The 16,315-nt window shown below is 35.2% G+C and overlaps 1 protein-coding gene across 1 annotated transcript; it reads left to right on the top strand.

Moving 5' to 3' along the window:
* The first annotated feature begins 209 nt into the window (after positions 1-209).
* Positions 210-14,610, top strand: LOC123868884 (homeobox protein Hox-C4). The gene is made up of 3 exons (XM_045911544.1): positions 210-404; positions 936-1,554; positions 13,062-14,610. The coding sequence occupies exons 2-3, from the start codon at positions 1,029-1,031 to the stop codon at positions 13,715-13,717; spliced, it is 1,182 nt and encodes a 393-aa protein (XP_045767500.1). The 5' UTR covers positions 210-404; positions 936-1,028; the 3' UTR covers positions 13,718-14,610.
* The last annotated feature ends 1,705 nt before the right edge of the window (positions 14,611-16,315 follow it).

Here is a 16,315-nt window from a genome sequence, read left to right as displayed (position 1 = left end):
CGTGTGTAAAGTAGAGAATGGTAGTCATGGTTTAAAGCTCCAAAAGCAAAGTTTTTCAGAAGTAAACTGTATGGCGTTGAAAATAAGGCTTCTATTGCTGAAAGCGGTATTGTATAAGAGAATCGAAGAACAGCTCCGCCTTAAAAATGGAAGGTGGTATGTAAAAATTGATGAACATGTATAGGAGTCCTTAAAGTGACAGAGTGTGCTGGCGTGTTGGGCAGTGTATATTGTCTCAAAATGTCGCGAGCGTGCGCGCTTCAGCATCCATTGTTTATTATCAAAAAGTGATAAATCAAATGACTTTGCAATATTATTGATAATACTTTACCAATTAGTGGATTTGATGTTTGTTTTAGAACCCTTGTGTGTGAGTGATTTACTTTTTGTGGACTGTTCAAATTGTAAGTGGTTTCATGAATTTAAGAGTTTGTAATTTTAGCATAAGTAACGGAGTATGAAGGTTCTTCATAATGTGTAAATAAAGTTTTGTGAACATCAAGGAGGTTCCAAGTAATTGCAGGGATAACAAATCTAATAGTTGCCTATATCATATTCAGGTTTACCCACTAGATTGCTACCTATAGGTAGGTCTACTAAGTATATTTAGGAACCCATGACCATTTTGGGTGCCTATTTTTACATGGTATCACTTCATTTAATTCACATTACACCAGAGCAATTCTTTAAAATTTACATTAGGTACCTCCTTAAAACATCTCAACGCCTGTACTACACCTAGGTACCTACCTACCTACTTAAGTTTTTTAAACTAATCGGAGAATTACATCTCTACATTCATGCTCTACATCCATACTTTCTCATTAAAAAAAGATTCCTAATCTGTTTGAAAACTTTACAATTAGTATAGGTGCCTCCATAACTCCGGCTACTTTTACTAGAATTACTTATACAGGGATCAGCATTCTTTACAGGGGATATAAGGAAAAAAATGCTCCCGTTAGTTGAGTGGCGGCCATATTAACAGGCGTGTTGGGATGTGATGCGCCGAATCGACCACGCCCACAATGAGCTCCTTCCTCATGAACGGCGGATACCAGCCACAGCCCGACCCGAAGTTCCCACCCTCGGAAGAGTACAGCCAAGCGGACTACATACCACCTGGAGAGTACTACCAGCACCAACACCTACAGTATGGCTACCAACATCAATACCCAGTACAAATTGGTACAGGATACGGCTACGGAGGGTATTACCATCCGTTGCCTCAGCACCCACCTGTGGCACCTCCTCCGAGACCACCCGAGCCATCGCATCCGTCAGACGCCGACCACGGCTACATCCCTCACAATGACAGCGCCCCAGGCCTGGCCGAGCTAGGCTTAAGATTAGAAAGGCATATAGAAGAAGCTGCACCAGCTGCAAGGAAACTTCAGGCCCTAGGTCGAGAAGGTTCCCCTGTATCGGAGATGGATGATGAGAGATTACTTCTAGATAGTCCACCCGTTGAAGACGATGATTCATCGATATGTTCTGATAACACGGATAGGGTTATCTATCCGTGGATGAAGAAAATTCATGTTGCTGGCGCTTGTAAGTATTATAGTTTTTTTTAATTAAGAATACTTAGTGAATTAGGTATGGATTAAGAGAAGTGTATTCGATACATGCTCCATACAAACGACGTTTGATTCTTATTTGAATATATACATTAAGAATCAAACATATTATTACATATTATTACAGAAATCTGACGAAACACAGACACAATAAATTTTTAGTGTTCCTACAAATTTTTATTAGGCAGGTTTAGCTGGTACTCCGTACTACTAGGTAATCTTTATATATTACAATAAACCCTTGCGTGGACTTCAAAGTTGCTTAGGTAGGTAAGATCACTTATAGATTTTTATGAATGACACCGGTTTGGTTTTGGTAAAATTACAGGTTATTTAAAAATGTTACCTAACTACATTAAAAAATAATGAACTGTTTCTGTTGGATTTAAATGTTATACTAATTCATGACATAATAGTGGTAAAATATCTTAATCTTAAATAAGTTAGGCGAATATGCGTATATTCATTACAACTTTACCATAAACCCAATAAAAATATCTAGGTAGGTACTTAATTGCATTCATAGAATGGTGGTCATTATAAAAATGTAAAAAGGTAACTCCATAAAAAAAGATAACTTTAAGAACATCAACGAAGTTCTCTCATATTTGAAAGGCACAACGAAACACGTGAGCGGCATGCACTGCAAGAACTTTTATTTCAACATAAGGAATTTCAAATTACTTATAGGTACGAGTACCTACCTTAGATGCAATTTAAATCAATTCTGAACTGCCTTACGAAAAAAGCTTAGAGATTAATCGTGCCACATTAATATTGCCTTTGCCGCTTGATTCGTCCATTGTTGTCTCTCCAACATGAGTGCAAAATAGGCTTTTAAGAACCCCGATGTTTGCGGTATCACACTTGAAAGAATTAACAAATTGCCACCAATCAATAATCCCGCAGTTTACAAATACTTGAGATTTTTTAGTAGTGTCTTTTGATTTGTTTTGACAGTTTACTAATGTGGTGTCATTAGAAAGGTCCTTCGAGACGCCAGGACCTTTGTTGTGGTACAATAGACCCTAAGCATGGTAATGAGCCTCGTTTATTTTTATATCTTTTAAATAGAGGTTGCGGTCTGGAATCCGCTGTGAAGATTATCGCCCGTATTGGATTCTAGTGAGCTTTTTATGGGCGTTGTATGTGTCATTAAAATACTAAATTGTTGAAGCATTTTAGAATTTCTCTTTTGTGTTTTAGTTATACCGAATCAATGTTGAATCCTCTTGAGGATTGGTATATCGTTGATATGTTTTTAAAAATATCCTCAAGTCATCGTGTTGTTTCAATTGTTAATATTGAAATCAGCTGAATGCAATCAACTCTAACTACAAGAAAATAATAGCTTGTACAGTGTACTGATAGGTCTTATTTTAGGTGCCACCAGAACCACTATTTGAAAGAATCTCTTCTGCGAAACGTTGTTCATCCAGGACTATATTTTTTTTTTATTGTGTGATACCTTGCAGCTGCTTTCCTGCTAAATTGAATATATAGATATATTTCAAAATTATAGGGTCATATGAATAACAATACGAATATTAATATGGCGGTCTAGAAGCTACACCAGGTATTCTTGATAAGAGAAAGGTACACATATCTACTCCATTTCAATTGTGTTCAGGATGCATACTTTCTTCAAATTCAATTCAATTCAATTTTGATGAAAAGTTCAAACAGGCATTTCGATGCTCAGGAAGTTGTTTAGTGGCCCCAGCTCTTATGTAATATTGGCAACCAGGAGTCTCCTCCTCATAATCCATAGGCTAACTTGAGCTCTCTGTAGGTACAAGAAGCACCTACAAAGAACTAGGCTCTTTTTGAGGTCCTTGTGGGTAGGTACTCTTCCATTTCCCTCACTAAAAACGGTCATCCTGCGGCTCAGTGGAACGTTTTCTCTACGATCTTTGTCTCCTCTGAAGATAACCCGTTTTTTGATAACAAGTCCAGGTTCTTTCTATCAAGTTATTACTTAATTCATGCCAGTAATACTTTCAACACTCTGTAGTAGGTACCTACTTACCAGTAAACTATATTGCCAGTACTAACTACTTTTTCCAAAAGGTTTTACGGATAGGTAAGATCTGCTGAAATAAATTTATATTCTGCAATTCCTATTTGTTTCACATTAGGTATAAATTCCTTAACCTTACAAGTTTTTACATAATCGAGAAACCCATTTGTATGATGAATGTCTCAGTATGATATCATATTCAAGATGTATTCGTCACGCAAGGCATTACCATACATTGTTGACAGCTTCTCCAAAGATTCTCGTGTCTAAATTATACGTATTGTGTTCAGCTTTTTGTAACTTGACCTGCAAGGTCATGTGACATGTTTATCTTGCTCACCTTAAGGTACGCTTACACGGGCAATTGAAATTCCGCAATTCCAGGCAATTTAGTCACGGCCATATAGAGCAATTTACTGCAATACCTGAACATTTCAGCAATGCTATGCGAAATAATTGCTCCAGATTGCTCCACTTATCGCTCCAGATCGATCCATATGCCGCCGAGCCCAGCAAAAATTGCTTAAAAAATTGCCCATGTAAGCGCACCATTAGATTTTAATATTATGAGAGGTATCTAAGGCACTGTTGGGCAAGTAGTAAGTACCTACCTACAGTCTTTTTTTATCACTATCGTATGAAAAACATATGCTATCTATAAATTTTTAAGTGTAAATATCTTTCAAAGGTGTAAATTAAATTAAAATATATGTACATAGGGATAGTCGGCGGGAAGCGACTGCTTTTAACCGACTTCCAAAAAAGAGGCGATTCTATAGGCATCCGGCCCGTTTTTTTTTTTTAAATGTACGTACACCGATCTTATCTAAGTTTTTGGACCGATATGCAAAAAATTCTGAATCCAACTTCTTAATCCTGATGCTGCAGGGTTACTGCCTGCCTAAGTTATCAAGATCCAGGAAGTATTCATAGTGAATTAATGTTGTAGGCACCAAGCAACGACTTCATGCTTGGACTCTAAGTCTCAACTCCTCAACCCTGATGATGCAGGGTACAGCACTCTTAAACTATACCTAATGATTTAGGAACTGCGGATGGTGCAATATTATTTTAGGTACCAAACTTCATCACTTAGACTTCATCATTGAACTTCGGATCCCAACTCTTCAATCCTGATGCTGCAAGGTACTGAACTCCTAATTCGGGGGGATTCAGGAATTTCTGATGGTGAATTGATATTTTAGGTATCAAGCAACGGCTTTATGTTCACATTCCAAGTCTAAACTCTTCAAATCTGATGATACAGGGTACAGCACTCCTAAACCATAGAGCTTCAGGAACTGTTTGTGGTGAAATAATATTGTAAATACCGAGCATAAAACTTTGTCATTGAATTCTAAGTCCCAAATCTTCAAGCTTGATGCTGCAAGGTAGTGAACTGCTAATCCGTGTGGATTCAGAAAGTCTTGCTGGTGAATTGATATTTTAGGTACCAAGCAAATACTACCTACACTAAAAAACTTTAAAAAAAATATTTAAAAACCGACTTCCAAACCACTAACTACAAAGTAAAAAAATAATTTGTGTTTCTACACGTGTACTAAGTATGTATGTTGAAGTCGAGTTTGACGCTTTGATTTCTAGTTTTTAGGGTGATTTTGGAAGCCGGTTTTTTAATACTATGTAGAGAAACTTATGAGATTATACCTACCTATAAACCTTCCTATTCTATTTATTGATGAAAATAGCATTAAAATTCGTTGCCTAGTTTAAAAGGTCTAAGCGTCACACGGACAGACGGTGGGAAGCGACTTTATTTTAGGTATAGGTACTATGTAGAGATGATTGTCGTCTGCTTGTGAAATATTTTGTGCTTGTAATAGTGCTGCGCGCTCTAACTTATTTTAAACTAGAAGATGCCCGCGACTTCGTCCGCGTGGAATTAAGTTTTTTAAATCCCGGGATAAAAAGTTGCTTATATCAATTTCCAGGACGCAAGCTATACCTATTTACCTACCAAATTACCAAATCGGTTAAACGGATAGGCCTTTAAGAATACTGTGGGAATTCTTTAATTTTCCGAGATAAAAAGTAGCCTATGTCCGTCCCCGGGATGCAAGCTAATTCTGTACTTACCTCAAAATCGATTGAACTGTTGCTGTTGTGGCGTGGAAAGCTAGCAGACAGACAGACACACTTTCCCATTAACCTATATAATAGGTATTAGTATAGTATGGATATTGGATATAGATAGAGTTTTCTTATGAGCTTTAAATAACACTTGTTGCTTAGGATCTATAGGAACCTACTCAACTAGTTTATTTCAATAGCAATGGCCAATGACCTAGCACTTTTGCTACTGTGCAAGTTACTACGACACATAGAGATGCCATGCATGCCACACAAGAAACTTTTCTAAGCCGATGATAGTGAAAGATTTAATCTTAATTATTATCTTAAATAGTTATCACAATATTGTAATGTGTATGATAGTCGGTACTTACCTACTACAGATTTATTTGGTACTAATTATTAATAGGGATATAGAATAGAGCGCTTAATATTAAGTATGAAATGGCACAATTTCTCTAGGAAACTTTTAGAAGGTTTTTCATACTCTTCCTCTCAAATAAGAGACAATTTTCTATAACAACAAAACAATAGGGAAAACAATAGGGATTTTTTTTAACTTATATCCTACTTAAGTAAGTTATAAAATGATTTAGCTTATCAATCTTCTTAATATTTTAAGTGCAAAAATGTTCTTTTTAACTCCCGACCCAAAAAGAAGGGTGTTATAAGTTTGACGTGTGTATCTGTCCGTGACATCGTAGCTCCTAAACTAATGAACCGATTTTAATTTTTTTTTTGTTTGAAAAGTGGTTTGATCGAGAGTGTTCTTAGTTATAATCCAAGAAAATTGATTCAGCCGTTTGAAAGTTATCAGCTCTTTTCTACTTAGTTACTGTAACCTTCACTTGTCGGGGATGTTATAAATTTTTAATTTACACTTGTTAGTTCTTAAATTAATTTTTTTTATCAACAAATAGGTACTAGTTACTCGTATGTCAACTGTACTGAAAATCAATAAAATCTATGCAAATCATCTTGGTCATTAGTAAGTAACATTCGTGACATAGCTGCATAGCATAGTAGTCATAGTACCTACCTACTACTACAACACATACAGTCAAATGTACTTTCTGCGTATGGTAATAAGTCTATGGTGTATGCAGGTTTATCACGTGACTCGCTAGAGCTCAAGATGGTTTGTTACAAGAGGATATAAATAAATGGGACCCGATGAAGTCAGAGAGTAAAACTAGTGTTCAATAATATAAGATCATTCGCAATACAAAATCGTGGTGCACTCCTTATCGACACCTGTCATTGCAGCAACATTTTTCACTCCATAATGGTGGTACAAGATGGTAAGCTGGCCGTAATGAAGGACCACCGAGTGGGTTTGATAGGGTACGTCGCGAGATGGGCCTGAGATTAAAAGATCTCTTATGAGACCACACGCTCGCAGGTAGTCCGTAATTCAATTCAGATTGTCATCGTCCGATGACGTGATAGTGGCTAACGAAGCGAAGATCGAGTACCTACTAGGTACTTGCGTCCGGTGCCCGGTAGCCTAACGGGTTTCAATTTTAGCGTTGTAAACAATAAGTAATTAAAGCTATAGGTACCCCACTTGAGGTTCATTACAGCGCTGGATTCCGTTATTAGCATAATTGTTAACTAATTACCAGTTGCTGTGTGTAGATCATAAATTATAATTAAAATTGCAGAAATAGACAGTTTTTTTTTTTTTTTTGTTTTTGCTTTACTTCACGTTTAAGTGAAGAGGTGAGTCTGAGCTTTGATCTAAATTCTAAAAATTAATTAAAGCCTCCAAATACAAATGCTCTATCTATCGGTGAGTGTGTGTAATGTGTATGTGTGTGTGAACCGCGTCGTAACTCGACTTGAAAAAGCTTCTAAGCTTTTTTAGGGTTCCGTAACTCAAAAGGAAAAACGGAACCCTTATAGGATCACTTTGTTGTCTGTCTGTCTGTCTGTCTGTCTGTCTGTCAAGAAACCTATAGGGTACTTCCCGTTGACCTAGAATCATGAAATTTGGCAGGTAGGTAGGTCTTATAGCACAAGTACAGGAATAAATCTGAAAACTGTGAATTTGTGGTTACATCATTTAAAAAAAAAATGTGTTTCAATTTTCAAAGTAAGATACCAAGTGGGGTATCATATGAAAGGGCTTTACGTATACATTCTAAAACAGCTTTTTATTTATTTTTATGTATGATTGTTTTTGATTTGAACCCTCAGTGCGCGAGTCTGACTCGCACTTGGCCGGTTTTTCAAGTTGAGTGGCTAACATAATATTTCAATGAAATTGTATCCTTCAGATTGCAAGCTGTCTTGAAGATTGTGCTGGGTTAAATAACTAATTTTCACTTTTTATTTTCTTGATATATTTTTTTTCTTAAAATTGTGGAATAGGATCATGGAAATAGGACCATATTATTATGTTATATTTTGATTTACCTACTACAGCTTTAAAATAGCCAGTTGTTAAAATGTTGCTCTACTTGGACTATTAATACCTATATTTAGATTAAATATTAATCTAATTAAAAAAGTGTAAAACTCGATATCGCTAAAATCTAAGATACAATTAATATTCTTCCTTGCAGGCGTCGATTTTCAGACGCAGTCTACGCGTGTTTTACGAATGCACGTCCACAGTGCTGTAAACTGCATTGCGTAGTTATGTACCTACATGCAGACTTACACTGGCTACATAGGATTTGTAGCGCATTTTGTTTGCATCTGATGTGCCTCTTAAACTGGACGTGAAAAGCTGAACGCCATTTTTCTTCATACAACAAGTGTAAATTAAATAACACCCCCGACAAGTGAAGGTTACAGTAACTAGAAAAGAGCTGATAACTTTCAAATGGCTGAACCAATTTTCTTGGATTATAGAACACTCTCTATCAAGTTAACTTTCAAACAAAAAAAAAACTAAATAAAAATCGGTTCATTAGTTTTGGAGCTACGATGCCACAGACAGATACACAGATACACACGTCAAACTTAAGACACCCCTCTTTTTGGGTCGGGGGTTAAAAATATTTGTGTGTATCGCTTTCAATCTATATTTGTCCATCCCCTGTCACGGGTAGGTGCAATCTCAGAGGCCAGCCGCCAACCGCACATACCATTCCACTCTGCGGTCAGTCTCCAAGAATTCTTTGCTGGTTTTGTATCCCTTTGCAAAAGCAATCCTGAATTATTGCTTAGTCATTTCGACCTTGTCTAATGATTTTGAGGCAAGTATCTTTCAATAGGATGAGTTCATATGAACTTTTAAATCCATATTCTGGCTGTCAATAAAAAAAGCCTCCCTATCTCTACCTGATTTGAAAACACAAAAGTGTATTTTTATTAGAAAACATAAAACTCAATAGTTATTACAGTTCACTTTTATGGGTAAATTTAATTTAATAGGCCGTCTACACAGGTACATTATCATTTACCTTTGCAGTCAGTTTCGAAGAATTCTTTATAATACGGATTTAAAGCAATCGTCTGAAAATGATTTCTGTATTATTGCTTAGTCATTTTGACCTTGTTCAAAAATTGGTAGGCAAAAATATCTTTCAATAGGGACTATTTACTTCGAAATCTGACCTATGGTTAGCTGAAAATCCAAAAAACTGTGTATCTACAAAGTACCTAACTACCTACTTCATTGTTTTTAAATCAAATTCTAGCCCATTTTTCAGTGCAAGACCTAAAACTAATTTAAACGTAGGTACATAATATCATTCCTGACCATAGTGGTTAATTTCGAAGACTAAGATCAAACCTCTGCAAAATAATTTCTGAATTTATTGCTTGGTTATTTGAACTTTAGGTGCTTGTGGTTCACGATTCTGACGCACATATATTATTTTTACAGCTTGCGTCCATTTGAAATTACAGTAAATTCATGTCTTTGAATTACAGCTTGTATAGAAACCATGCAGTGAAAGTTTCATAAGTTTAGTTTATTTTATTTTACTATCTAATAATATTCAGAATAATGTCTTTAGTGTCAGTATTGTTTCTTGGAATAAACTTCTATTTATTTCATCAAATACTTACCTACTTACTAGGTATACTTTTGCAAAAGTAGGATTTTCTCAGTCATTTTAACCTTAAGTATTATACTAACCGACTTCATTTCTGCTTTTGTAAACCTTAGGATGCAACAATTTTAAAAGAGTAGGTATATAAAAAAAGTCGTTTAGGTATAATTATTAAGTAGGTAGGTAGGTATATGAAATGTCATATTGCTTTCATTTCAGAAGTGCTTATTTTACTAATTTATACTTGAATTTTAAAGTTCTTAAAAGTTATTTTAACAGGACTTACCTACTCCATACAATCGTAGTTCCCGTTTCATTTGAATATTAAGCAACCAAAGTCCATGAAATTTTGTAGACATATTCTAGAAACTAATATCTGTTTTTAGATTTTTTTTAAATACCTATGTAGTTTTAAAATTACAGGGGCTCAAAGATTTGTATTTGAATTTTTAAGACCGCGTAACTTTGAAACCGAATATTTTAACGGAAATCTGGAAAACTACAGGCATAGATATTAGTTTCTAGAATATGTCTGCAAAATTTCATGGACTTTGGTTGCTTAATATTCAAATGAAATTGGAACTGCGTTTGTATGGAGCGAGTGACGGAGAGACCCCTCTTAATGTTAAGTAGTACTAATGCATGATATACTTTTAATCCTTAGAGATAAACACTAAACAAGTGTGTACCTACTTGTACCTACTTGTACTTGTTGTAGTCGTTGTGTTGTTGTGTAGTATCTAGTGCTTTTAATCTATGTTGTCAAAGCTAGGTTAAATCTCAGTGGGCAAATGCAAACAACATATCATTAAGTTATTGCTACTGAAGATAGAAAATATACTTGATACATAAATAAACAGTTACAGTTGCAGTTTAGCGGTAAAATATCTTTCTAAACAAAACGCCCGATATACTTATTTTAAAGAATATGTTTCAATCTCTATTTATAGAATCGCTGAAATATAAGTGGCTGTTCGCCAATGGCCTACCACATTTATGTAACAAATTTGTCGCCACTATAGCAATCAGTTCTAAGTATTCATCGCTCTTTCCGTCATCTTATTCGTCCAAAACGCTTTGCCAATAACTTCGTAATGCAAGAATAACCAATCAACTATTCCTAAGTAGGTACTTAGGTATACAAAATTCCTCAGTGCTTGAAGACCAAAGTCTTCGAACAGTGCGTGTTGCCATAATGCATCTGATTCCAAGACATGATCGCTAACTTTGAGCTTATTAAATATTAACTAGCCTATTCCCGCGACTTCGTCCGCGTAAACGACACAAATCTCAAACCCATATTTTACCCCCTTAGGGGCTGAATTATCAAAAATCCTTTCTTAGCGGATGTTTACGTCATAATATAGCATATGCACATGATAGCTGTCTGCATGCTGAATTTCGGCCCAATCCGTCCAGTAGTTTGAGCTGTGCGTTGATATATAAGTAAGTAAGTCAGTTTTTTAGAAGAAGTTTTTTTAAATTTAGAAGAAGAAAGCTCAATCATCCCGCTGGATGATTGAGCTTTGTTCATAGATTCTTGATAGATTTCAACCTAAGGGTCTAGATATTAATTTTCTTTACTTAGATCTTAGACAAGCAAAATAAATTGAGTTTTACCTCCTTTACATTTTTCGCATGTACCTATTAAATAAAGCTTTTCATAAAAAAGCTGTTCCATGAAGGTGCTTTTAAGTTTGGTACAAAAGCAATTTACTAGAAAGGAAATTAAGAATTTTCATACAATGCCTTCGCTGATTCTTTACTAAGTAACTATTGTGCTGAATTCTATTATAAATATTTAAGGTCACAAACCCTTTGTGATTAATTAGAACTAGGCTTTTGATAGAGGGGCTGTATGAAATTTGAAAAATGTCTTTATATATTTTTATGTTACGAGTTCCATACCTTCGTATTCGTATGACAAAAGTCCTTTGTTATTTTACTGAAGTATGCATATAAAGGGAACAAAACTTTGATGACAATGGTTATATTGTTCGTAATATATGGTTCTTTACATTTGTAATAGAAAGTAGGTATTTTTAGTAAATAGAAATTATGTATTTAGGTAATTATTAATAGTAAATCTACATACCTATATTATATAATGTACCATATTATAGCGACTCTAAAGTACCTAAATATTTTAGGGATAACATAAAATCAAATCAAATTAAATCAATATCTTACCAAATTCTAAGGTTCAAGGTTGGGTAATAAAAATATTAAAGTAGGGAGCTATATTTATTTCAGTAACAGGATCCACTTGACTTTTATGATAATTGAATTTCATTTTGAGTTTCATTTGTAGTGTTAGGCCAAATGTCCACTGGCAATAAAATATACAGAAACTTGCTCTGGCAAGTCAATTGCTATCTCTTGCACAGCAGTTGGTAATTTTAGCTTAGTTTTGTCAAGTAGGTATAATTAATTGTGGAACATGACATTGACATGACAATGACAACAACTTTTGCAAGTTCCCATTGCTATTGCACATAATTATAGCGATTAGCATTAGGTTTTAATTGTACTTTTTACAAGTAGGAACCTACGTGCCAACATTTTATAATCTTAAACTAATCGAAAGACAAAGTCCACGCAAGTGTAGTCTACTTGCCTGCTTGTTATATAAACTAATTTGCTAAAACGCAATTAATCAAAAGCGAAAAGGAAGCCCATGTACACGTGTAATTATTATGCACATTAATTAACTGTGCCCCGAGAGGTTGTTACCACATACATTATTCAGTAACGTCCCTGGCACGCAACACTGCTTTATATGAAGTACACGATAAATTATATCTAGTTAGATATTTACAAAATACCCACTATTTCATTTTATAGCCATTAATCTCTAGTTGGTTTTTTTCGTAATCAGAACATTTTGTTCACGGTGTCATGTTTAGCAAATATATTTACGTTCAGGAGTATAAAAGAGTAGATACTTCGAAGAGCAATTTTAAAGACCAATTTTGGCAAGGATAGTGTTATTATCTAGTGTCTCTTCATAATGATCGACAACCCATCGCCGACCTACTACTGAGGACAAGTTTCCTTTTAGAATGAGAAGGGTTCTGCCATAATCTGCCAAGTCCACTGGCCAAGTGCAGATTGTCAGATTTCACACACCATTGGGAACGTTATGGAGAACTCTCAGGCATGCAGATTTCCTCACGATGTTTTCCTTCACCATGTGTTCAAAACGCAACTTGTAACTCTTAAAGTACATAATTAGAGGTCCCGAATAGAAAGCCGACTTTTTAACCACTAAGTTATCAGCGCTTAGTGTCGCTTACCGACGTAGAATTTAAGGTTAGGTACATATTTTTAATTAGAAAATTAAAATGTTTTATTTTTTTACAGCTAATGGGACCTATCAACCGGGAATGGAACCCAAAAGACAGCGGACGGCGTACACGAGGCACCAAATATTAGAACTGGAGAAAGAATTCCATTACAATCGGTACCTAACGAGAAGAAGAAGAATAGAAATAGCTCATACTCTAGTCCTATCCGAGAGGCAAATCAAAATATGGTTTCAAAATAGACGGATGAAATGGAAAAAAGATAATAAATTACCGAATACCAAAAATGTTAGAAGAAAAACTAATCCGGCTGGCGTCACAACGACCACAACTAAGGGTGCACCAAAGAGTAGATCGAATAAGAATACCAATAATAATGATAAGAAGAAATCGAATAATAATGGACGGCCTGATAGCATAGAAAATGTAACGGATAATATTATGAATGAACTACATTGTGTTGGAGCGCAGCAGAACATGTCGCATGATCCTGCGATCAGTCCTATGTCGCATCCAGGCAGTCAAATGAATCCAGGCCATTCTATGACGGCGCATCACTTGCATATGATGGGACTTCATGCAGGCATGGATCCGTCCCTTGTTGCGAACTTATCAGCCCATGGGTCACCAGTTGGCAACACTAGCTGTGGGACAGGTATTGGTACAGGAAACACACCAGTTATAAAATCAGACTATGGTCTTACCGCCTTATAATCTTTAGTATTTAAAGGAGATGCTATATTTTCATTGATGGACTTTGAATAAATTCTTACCATTCCTACGCGTTAAAAAAGTGTTATAAATTGATGATTATACAGTAAATTAAGTTAATTTAAGTTGTGTAAGTAATAATAGTGTATACCAGTCATGATTTTGGATGTTTGGATAATGTTAAGTGGAAAACTTTACAATGTCAAAAGTGTGATTATTTTAGGATAGGAAAGACATTTGGGCTGAGTGTTGGATTTGTACTTTATTCATTAAGTCATTGTCAACTAAGTTACAATAACTGTTAAAAATAAAAAATAAAAATATTCTACAGATGTAAAATAAATCAGTTACCGATACGTAGGGATATGATTGATAGTTATGCAAAAATATACCTAACAATTGCCTACAAAATATGTTTGTTATTTAAGTATTTTGGATTTCATTTGAAAAATGTAGCATTTAAGTATTACATACAATACAGAGTCAGAGTATGACATGCCTGAACTGGTATAAATAACCTAAGGATATTACATCATATTTTGTGTCTGTTTAAATTGTCTAAATTGCTATAATTTTGTTAATTTTGTCAACAAGAATAAATACCTGTTAGTTTAAAAATATAGGTCAAACTTTCCCCAGTAGACAACTTTCCTCAACAAATTCGTCTATCTCCGACTGTGTATCATGCATGTAATGCCAGCAACAGAAATCTTTGAATCTCTTTAGAGACTTTTGTTGATTCTGATCGCTAGAACCGCAGCAATAAAAGATAACTCATAACCACGACTACTCTACCTAGAGTGAACGAATAAAAAGATTCTTCTTTTCCTTGAATGATCAAGAAGATTATTCTCCTTTTCTGAAATTCTACCTATTTTTTATAAAAAAATGTCCAATGTCAGCGATTTGGGATACTGTAGTTAGTAATATTTATTCTTAGTAATAACTCTATTTCTCATTTCTCTCTATCATTGTTGCCTTTAATCAAGTACAATTTGTGTTCATTTTGCCTTTTGTTTATTAATCATGAATCTACACTTTACTACTCCTTAGAGATAATAACATTTTTATATGTACTAGCTAAAATGTGATTTAGACAATGACTTAGGCTTAAGTACAAAATAAAAAGTATAATTTTTAACGGAAACATTGTTTTGTAACTACGATTATTGTGAAAAAAATGTGAATATAAAACCAATAAAATAATATAGTCTAAATACAAAATTACGCACTGTTTCTTATTTCCATACTTACTTACTCTCCAAGAAAAGTATCACTGGGATTATTTTTACAAAATGCTCCCAACTTTTGATTCAGTTGATTGGTCTCTCATTCTACTTACATACTTACGAGAGATTTATACGGCTTTATATTTTTTTTATCACTAGCTTTTTCCGCGGCTTCCTCTATCAATAAACATTATAAATGCGAAACTGTATTTGTTCCTTCGGTTTATTGGTTTCTCTTCTAATCACGCCGCAACGGAGTTCCGGATTGACTTGATTTTTTGCATGGGTATACTTTTTATACCGGAAAATCAAAGAGTTTCCACGGGATTTTCATAAAACTAAATCCCAGAGGACGATTTCGCGGGCATTAGCTAGTGTGATATAATTTATATCTATTGTCACTTTATTTTACAACTATCTTTTCTATAACAATTTCGCCAAGTTTTCTTAAAAGGTTTTTGTACTGCAATAGCATCCTTTGAGCAGTCAATCGTATCATATCGTAACCTTGCGCTATTCGAATCAAACGAAATGAAAGCAAAAATCGTAATGTATTCCTTCGATGTGAAGTCATCAATCAACGTCGTCCCCTCATTGTGTGGCCGGAGTCGGCACGCTACGTATCTTCCACCCGTACTTGCGCTTACACGGGCCTTGACGCGTACTTTTATCATTCTGATACAAAGCCAATGTAGTTTCGATTTTGTTTTGGTCTTAAAATGATCCATACTAACAATATATAAATGCGAAAGCGTGTCTGTCTGTCTACTAGCTTTTTTAGAAAATAAAAGAGTTCCCACGTTAACGTTTGTTACAGAGATGAAACGTTTTGTTACAGACATAAAAAGTCAAAGAATTCTTCGAGATTTTCAAAACATCTAAATCCAGGCGAGCGGAGTGGGCCTATCTAGTGTTAAATTAAATAAAAGGTTCACTGTTGCTTTTTTTCTACAATTTTATGCTTTATCGTCCTTTACCACATTAGGTTTCTAAAGCTACAGCGTTATCTAATTATTACCTGCAGTACAAATCTTGCCCATTCTCTCTCACCTACCTATGTTTAAGAAAAGCAACTGGCTGGAGTGGAGTGGAGCCCTGAATAGTGTCTATGGCCCGTATCATTTTTGATAGCAACTTGAACTCACGCCTAGCAGACTGAAAACCTGGCACGGCAAAATGATCAAATTGTTTTTATCTACGTTATTTGTACCGTTACTGTATCTACTACTGTAGTACCTACTGTATCTACCTACTGTAGGGAAGGTTGGCGTATCGTGGCATGGCTTCCAGGAGGTCTTCCTACGCCAACCTCAAGTGCAGACTGGACACGGTGGACATGCTAACATCTTCACCGCTTCAAGCACCGCGCCAC

This window comes from Maniola jurtina, chromosome 10 (genome assembly GCF_905333055.1).
Source record: "Maniola jurtina chromosome 10, ilManJurt1.1, whole genome shotgun sequence".
NCBI classification, from domain to species: Eukaryota; Metazoa; Arthropoda; class Insecta; order Lepidoptera; family Nymphalidae; genus Maniola; species Maniola jurtina.
This window is presented reverse-complemented; position numbering and strand designations above follow the sequence as displayed.